Source organism: Quercus lobata, chromosome 12 (genome assembly GCF_001633185.2).
Source record: "Quercus lobata isolate SW786 chromosome 12, ValleyOak3.0 Primary Assembly, whole genome shotgun sequence".
NCBI lineage: Eukaryota > Viridiplantae > Streptophyta > Magnoliopsida > Fagales > Fagaceae > Quercus > Quercus lobata.
In genome coordinates, this window is record NC_044915.1 from 29,083,479 (window position 1) to 29,092,235 (window position 8,757).

Genomic DNA, 8,757 nt, shown 5'->3' on the forward strand with positions numbered 1-8,757 from the left:
TCTAAAAAAAAAATGTAAAAATTAATAATAGATTTGAAATAAAAAAAATTATAATATAAAAAGCCAACTAAATATTATTTAAGTGATATTTAAATATAAAAAGGGCCATTTAAAATTTTTGCCTTAGGCCTCAAACTATCTTGGGCCAGCCCTGCTTCTAGGATGCAACATCTTGGAAAGTACTTTGCCTTGAAACATCCATAAAGTAGTGACTCTTGCTCCTGTAACAGCTAGGAATCCTGTTATTAATAGTGTATATATATATATATATATATAGATTAGATTCAGTCCTTTAATTTTACTTCAGTTTCGATTTTCTGTTGAATAAAATAAATCAGGGAAAAACAATTTCTCCTATTATTTGAAAAAAAATTAAGTTATAAACTTGGTTGTATCTTATGACTACAACTCCCGCTCAAAAAATTAATATGATTACATATTTTAAAAATCTAAATGTTCTTTATGTTCTTAACATATATGTCAAATTACTATAGGCCTTGTAGTTGAATTGACAATATTATTTACTATTCAATTCATAAACTTATTTTTTATACATAATTCCATACTATAAAAACTTGAGATTTAAACATTTTATTGATGATATAGTTATTTTTTTTATATTAAGACTTTGATCTTTAATCATCTAAAAATTTTACAAATAAAGAAAAATTAAGAATAAAACGTAATCCAATGGTAGATTTGTCAAAATTCATATACAACAAAAAAAAAAAATTAAGCGTAGTGTTTGTTGCCAAACTTTGCCCACTTATACTAAAGAATAAGTGCTCTGGTCTCAACCTTAAAACAAACACAGCATTGCGAAAGCTTCTTTCTCTATTACCTATAAATTAATCCAACCATGGAAGCCACATCGTTTAGTGTGAGATGAAACAAGAAGTTCGTTTCCAAAGAGATAATAACAAATGTCTTTTGAGACAGTTTCAACCTATAACGTCTGTTCCTAATGATAGCTTTTTATTATCAGATCAAGATACTGGTCGTTTTTTTAGTGTAGACGAGGATTGAACCCCAGATATTTTATTCAATTATCAGAGACTTCATTAGTTAAGCTAATTGGAATCCACAGATAATAACAAATGTTAATATAAGAAAGAAATGGTAAATGGCAAATTACACTCCTAAAGTTTGGAGATGTTTAGATTTTACATTTTGAAGGTTTAGAATTTGGATTTTTCTTCCGAAGTTTGGGAGTATTTGAATTTTACATCCCTGGAGTTTCAGAATTTAGATTTTACCCCATAAAGTTTGTGGGTGTTTGGATTTTACACTCAAAATTATGAAACTTTAGGGTGTAAATTCAAACACCCTCAAACTTTAGGAAGTAAAATCCAAACATAACTAAAATTTACGGAGTAAAATCCAAATTCTGAAACGTTATGGTGTAAAATTCACCCTCAAATTTTAAAAGGTAAAAGTCAAATTTTGAAACTTTAGGGTGTAAAATCTAAATATTTTCAAATTTTAGGAGTGTAAATTGTAATTTACCCAAGAAGAAAACAAAAGTCAAAGTGGTAAATAGTAAATGATTTACACTTACAATGGTGTGATCCACTGCTTCTTCTCCTCAAGATTGGTGGCCACCTTCGGCACAGTCTATTGGCAAATTTCAAGAAATATTTTTGTTTTAGTTTTTTAATTTAAAAACTTAATAAATAAATTAAAAAAAAAAAAACTACGGACTTGCAATGTAAGTTAAGTTTAAAAAATTATTTGAATTATTTGAAAAGTTATGCACTTTGAATATACAAAATTGTGTAGGCCGAGTGTAAACTGTACATGCAAATTCTGAAATTAATTTTCAGATATTGTGACTTGGGCTGGGCTTTTAGGGGCAGCAAAACCGAATTCCGTAGCTAGCAGTCTTACCTGACCCAACCCAACCCAATTCCCAACCATAGCCATCGAATTCAAGCTCCCTCTGGCCCTCACAAGTCTCTCACACACATACACACACAACACACGGTAACATCTCCTCAACCTAGCGGCGTGAAGAAGACAACACTCTCTCTAGGCATTCACTGTAAGAACATCACCTGCACTCTCTCTGTCACCATGAACCCTCTTAAGTTTTGCATTGTGTTGTTGGTTACTCTCTACTTTTTTTTTTCTTGTAAAATTTTTTGATGATATTTTTTTTTCCTGTTGAAGAAATTGTTGGTTTTAGCTTTGGAAGATTAGGCAATGGAAATAGATAGATTAGATGGCCGTAAAGCAAACCAGTTGAGACCCCTTGCTTGTTCCCGCAATATCCTTAACCGTGCTCATGGCTCTGCCAGTTGGACTCAAGGTAAAAAACTTTCCCTTAAACTTTTGATTGGCTTTTATTTTCCTGGGCATTTGTCAATAGTGGGTATTTTTTGTTGTTGTGTTTTAGGGGATACCAAAGTTCTTGTTGCAGTGTATGGACCAAAAGCCGGAACAAAGAAGAATGAAAACCCTGAGAAGGCTTGCATTGAAGTTATTTGGAAGCCTAAGTCAGGGCAGATTGGTGAGTTCTGTATCTGTTTTTATTGCCCAACTATTAAATGGTCTATGTTTACCTATTACAATATAATATGCCTACTATTACAATGGGGTTAGTAAGGGCGAGTTGGTATAGATTCGTGAACAACATTAGTTTTGTGGTCGGGGGTGACAGTAGAGTGCAATTTTATTTCATGATATATGGTGTGAGAATTTGAAAGAATTGTATCAAGAATTGTTTTCTATTGCAATGGATGAAGATACTTCTATAGATTCTTACTTGGATTCCTCATGGAATCTTATAATCAAAGTTTCAAAATGTGCCATTTTAACAGATCCCATGAAATCATTAGTGGTTTGTTTTCTCAACATGTATAATATTTGATAGGATTTGGGATATATGTATTTGGAAAATTAATGCAGGAATTTAGTTTAGCATTTTATTGGTGCTAAATAACCTTGCTTGAAGCTAGTTAACCACATGAAACCAAAATAATTTCACAGTTGATATGCTTCTACTCCGTGAATTGCATCTAACTGTAGCTTTGGGCTTGTCACTTTGTAAGATAGGAACGTGTTGTCTTTTGAGTGGATTATGGGTTTTATATGAACTATAACTGTGGCTTATTTGACTCATGCTGTTTAAACGTGTAAAAAATTTCTCCGTTGTTCAGGAAAATTGGAAAGGGAGTATGAGATGATAGTGAAGAGGACCTTGCAAAGCATTTGCATTTTGAATATCAATCCAAATACCACAACATCAGTTATAGTTCAGGTAATAGTTTTGGTTCAAGTGGACAATTTTTCTGTCTTTATCTTTGATGTTATGTTGCTTTAGCTTTTCCCCTATTAGTCATGCAACTTACAGACTCTAGTTTGAATAGGTGAGCTTGATGCTGTCATCTTGTACATTCTATATTTGTTTGTTTCATATAAATTTTAGGGTAAATTCTAGTTTTACAATTTGGTGCTTGAAATTTGGGGTAAATTTGATTTTGGTTCCTCTGATATTTAAAATGTGATAATTTAGACCCTCCATTACTTCTGCAATTATTTGCATGTGTGATTAATGGCATGCTGACTAGATTGTTGTTGTGGACTTTTTAACTGAAGCGGCACTAGTATTTTTTATTTTTAAATTCTGTCTTTTATTTTCTTCCTCATATCTTCTTTTCTTATTTTGCTGCCCACCATGGTTGAGACCCACAACAAACGTATGCCCACCAACATCTTCAGCTAGATTTGTAAAGTATCCCAAGTCCCAACAGAACTCTCCCACTTAACCACACCAACCAAGGCAGAACTTGATCCGAAATCTCTCAAACACAATTGCCAACACCCCAATGAAACACCAAAAAAAAGGGTCAACCATGAGTATTACCTCTGTCAATACTCTTGATAGTAGCATTGCCTTCTCCTCTTGAATCCTATATTCCTTGCAATATCTTAGATGGTATCCTCTCCTCCCTCCTTTATCCCAGCCCAGTCCTGCTGTGACTGCTTCACACCTAACCTATATCACACCCAATAGAATTAGAACCCAAAATACTGTGCCACCACCCCAAAATACCCACACTTAAAGGCTTCAACCGGTAGCATAACACCCAAGCCACAAATATTTTCCCAATTGTTTTGCATAGTCACCATGAACACCCCCAAACAGCTCTTAGGTGAGGGCCTTTTGCATAATGTCCCAGGCACTGAAGGTGAGTGTCAAGGTGAGGCCTTTCATAATGTCCCAAGTGCTAAAGGCAAGTGCCTTGCATAAGTCCCAGACTCTTGAGGTGAGTGCCTGGCGCATTATTAGTGCTGCACTCCTTAAGTGATATAAGGACTTGGCACCTTGAGGTCATCTTTCACCTTTGACAGCATGGCATTGGCAAGCATATTTATCTCTTAAATTGTGTAGCTCATAACTGAGAGGGCACATAATTCTTCATTTGCCTTAGGTGTTGATGCATATTATTTTAAAGCTATTAAAAAGTTTTTATATAATAAATAGGTTCATGCATCTCCTGATTTTTTTCATGTTTCTGTTGCAGGTTATCAATGATGATGGGGCTGTATCCTTCACGGTTATGTGTCTTTGATGTAATAGAGTCATAGCAGTTCTGGTGGGCTGCTAATGAGTCCTAGCTCAGATACATCTCCTTCCCTTGTAAGAGCAACATGCAGGCTGAGGTCCATGGGTTTAAGACCCACCATGCAATTCTTTGCTGATCTTTGCTGAACTTGTGCTCTACAAATGTTGGTTTTTATGCTTTAAAATCCTCATAAGATTTACATCAAGGGGCTATTTTCTTTTTGCTTTTAACCTTTTATTTTATTTTTTGTCTTACATTGAAGCCATTTCATCTGAGTTGATAGAGCTGCTCTTATAACGTTTTAAAATTTGTGCTCTTAGTTTTTAATAATTCGTACTTAGGAATTCATTAGTGAGGATGTGTTTGGATGTCCCTTGGATTTGATCCCTTTAATTATAGCTAAGAGTCTTGTAGCTCAATTGGCACTTCTTGGTGTTTCCAATGGAGACATCCAAGGATTATATTCCCCCACCCCCAACTATTGGAAATTTTACAAGTATTCTTTCAATTTTTTTTTTCACATGGAATGCAATTATTTGACCTTCGTATTGTATTGCTTTTTTTTTTTCTTTTTAAATTCCCTGGAAGAGTTTATCTATGTTTATTTGTTTTTGGTAATGACTGGTGTCTTTCATAACAAGTACACAAATGCAATTGCGTTGACACTTTTCAAAGGGTTGACTCGTGCCATTTTAGTGCTGTGGAGGTATAGAAGGAATTAACTTTTTTTACCTTGAGACATCAATTATCCTGTTCTAGGCACTTATGAAAGGAAAAGGAAAAAAAGAATACTGACCAATGCCTTGTAAAATTTGCCAGCTTCTCTCCCTCACCTTATTCTTTGTATTCTTATTTTATATGTCAATGTGATAAAAAACTCCTTTACTAAATTTGTTGTATAGCTTCTCCCATGTGCCATCAATGCAGCATGTGCTGCTCTTGTAGATGCTGGAATTCCACTGAAGCATCTTGCTGGTAATTAAGAGTAATGGTTAACTTCCATATTTCTGTTTGATGGTGTGCACTGACTGTTTCAAACTTTTCTTTGCAGTTGCAATCTGTTGTTGTTTGGCAGATAGTGGATACATCATACTGGACCCCACCAAGCTAGAAGAGCAGGTCACTGTACTTTTCTTCTTTTACATTTTAGTATTTCTTATGGTTGTGCATGATATTAAGTGAATTGACATACTTAAATACACTTTTTTTATACTACAGTCTGGATAAGACTCCAAAGTGTTTCAAATTTCTTAAGCTGAAAAGGAGAAAACTCATTCCCTCGTGAGTGTGGTCATATGTAATATGATTGCACTGTTGTAGTTTTCCATTGTGATAAGAAACGTACCTATTCAAAAAGAAATGTAACTTTTTTTTTTTTTTTTTTTTAATAAAATTCTCTAAGGCTTAAAGGGTAGATATTTTGAGGATGTAAATGTCAGGTTGCTTTGGTTTATACTTAAGAAGTATCAAGCTTAACATTGTCTGAAATTTTTGCAGAGTATGAAAGCATATGCATATTTGGTCTTTCCAAACTCGATTCTCTCAGTTCGCCCAGAGGGATCATTAAAGGTACAAGGTGAACCAATGGAACATGGGGTTATAACATCTGGTACCCAGGGTGCAATGTCAGGTATTATCACGCTTTAATTGTTTCATCTCTTAATCTCAAACATTTGTTTGTCATTCATCATATGTATTCAGCTTCTGGGCATGAGCATAATGTGCTTAGCTTGTTAGGTTGAATGCCCCTGGATTACCTAGGAAATGATTCTGGTAGGTGGGGTTAGTTTTCCGTTGGTTTTATTAGCTAGAGGGAGTCCAAAGTTGCCCGTTGGTTTTATTAGCTAGAGGGAGTCCAAAGGGTTCTTCTTTAGAAAGGTTCCCTACATTATCAAAAAAAGAAAACAAATATCATCTGTATTCAATATTTTGTCAGTGTTCTTTGCAATAAGCTCGTTGTTTCTTTACCCTTAGTTTTTAATGGCTCCTTAATTAAGTTTCAATAATTAATGTTTCGAGGTTAAGTGGGCATTTGTTCCAATTGACTGGCAGGTGCAATTTTCCATCCTGATCAATCGATTAATTTAATTTCTTGGATGGAGTGCTTCATTCTGAATACCCAACAGCTTCTCATGGTTTCTGTCAGCAATAGGGCAATAGGCATTAAACCACTAAAAACTTGGTTTCCTTTTTGGTTGTAGGTGTTGCCAACCTGCTATTATAGATATGGCAGAAAGAAATATATTATATAATAAAAGTTGGGTATATTTGTTTTGTGACAAGTGTCTACACTCTAATTAATTATTAACATAGCTTACCGTAGATTAAACTCTGTTGCCAACAGTTTACTTTACATAAAATTCTAATACTAAAACTCTCAAGTAATTTTTACTTCAACTAAAATTCTATTAACAAAAGTAAAAAGTTACAAGTAATTTAAAATAAATTTCATTTCATTTCATTTTATTTACATATAAGCCTTGCATCCCATGGGCATCTAGTAATTGTAAAAGAGCTGTTCTCTAGTTGACCATTAAATGGTCTTCCTGGGAAGGCAAGTCCATTGGAAAATTGGCTTTGCTGTTATTAGTATTGACACTTCTAATCCTGGATCAAATTTGTGTGTTATTATCCTCCTAGCTTAATAAAGGTTGGCATATTTGTGAGAGTGAAGTGCAACGTAGCTCACCTGAATTATCAACTGCTCTTCATGTTTGGTCTTCTATATGACATGCAATTGGAAACTTTGACTGGGTTAGAGGATGTTTTTGTCTGTCTCATTAGTTTAAATGTGTCTTTATATGGGTTCTGGAGTTCTGATTCTTGATCTAATTTGGTTCTTGTTTAAAAACTGCTCCAGTGGATGATTATCTTAACTGTCTTGAACGAGGGCGTGCTGCTACTGCTAAGATGTCTACTGTGCTTAGAAGGAACTTGCAACCACAAATTGCCGGTGACTTAAGTAAAGCTGGTTGATTTTGAATGTTACTGTAAGTAGTTTTTACTTTTATAGAGGTCAGGCCTTGTGTGATAGCAAACACCATTCACCCAAAGTGACATGTCGGGGATTTGAGCCTAGGAATCACCCTCTCCAAAAAAAAAGGGGGGGGGGGTGTGGTATAAGTTTGGTCTAGTACTATTAATGCCATTACATGTTGTAGTATAATACTTTATGTGAAGAATTAATCTGGCCCAGCTTATTTGCTATTTCCATGTTCCCCTTTTTCTCTTACTCTAACTTGTGTTTGACTTGTTGCTTGGTAGAAATGCCTATGAAACATAAATTCTAAAAGGGACTCCTTGTTTTTATGCATGAAAAAAAAAAAAAATATATATATATATATATATATATTGAAACAGGAATATTCGCATGGCCTTCCAAGCTTTCAATGCGACCAAAAACAGGTTCTGCCAAAAAATAGGTGTGTTTGGAACTGAGAATCTCACGAGCAATGATACCTTTATTTTGGAACAGCCAGTCTGTCTTATTCCGTACCTAACTCAATCCTAATTATATTGGCTCTGGATAATATATTCATTGATTACAATTATGTTGGCTCTGGTTAAAAATCCGTTGGCTATAGAGATTGATGGATGCTAAACCCAATTAATCCAATAGCTGTACTAAATAACTAAATTGAAAGCAACCAAAGATTAAGCTAGTTAACTTTTAACTTTAATTATATGCCCTGTTCTTTAAAATGACCTCTAACAAATATGAAAATTTGAAACTAATCCAAGTTCCTTTAAAAAAATTAACCTATCATCAACTAAAGCGAACAATTCAATGAAAAAATCTGTTAAAAATATTATGTTCTAGAAAAGCTAGGTCTCTTTTTATTAGGTTTTTCGTAATAACTAAATTTTTACTATAAAGAAATAGTAAAAATTAAAAAAAGTCATCATATCACGAGAGCAAAAAAAACTCGTATAGGAAATATATCTACATATGTAGTTCTACAAAATTACAAATTACATTCCTTTTTCTTACTAAAATGGAGCACTTGCATCTTCGATGTAAGGATATTTATGTAATTCACAATTGACGATGCAAGGATATTTATGTAATCCATAATTGACATTGGTATTATTATATTTAGATTTGAAACATTTCATATTTATGTAATTGTAGTTATTTATTTTATACAAGAACCTTTTCTTTTTCTTTTCTTTTTTTCTTTTTTTTTTT

At 33.7% G+C, this 8,757-nt stretch overlaps 1 protein-coding gene across 1 annotated transcript; it reads left to right on the forward strand.

Moving 5' to 3' along the window:
* The first annotated feature begins 1,922 nt into the window (after positions 1-1,922).
* Positions 1,923-7,781, forward strand: LOC115972131 (exosome complex exonuclease RRP46 homolog). The gene is made up of 9 exons (XM_031092298.1): positions 1,923-2,041; positions 2,170-2,308; positions 2,396-2,509; positions 3,159-3,259; positions 4,527-4,547; positions 5,471-5,543; positions 5,620-5,687; positions 6,066-6,198; positions 7,429-7,781. Exons 2-9 carry the CDS (start codon positions 2,203-2,205, stop codon positions 7,542-7,544), a joined length of 732 nt encoding a protein of 243 aa, XP_030948158.1. The 5' UTR covers positions 1,923-2,041; positions 2,170-2,202; the 3' UTR covers positions 7,545-7,781.
* The last annotated feature ends 976 nt before the right edge of the window (positions 7,782-8,757 follow it).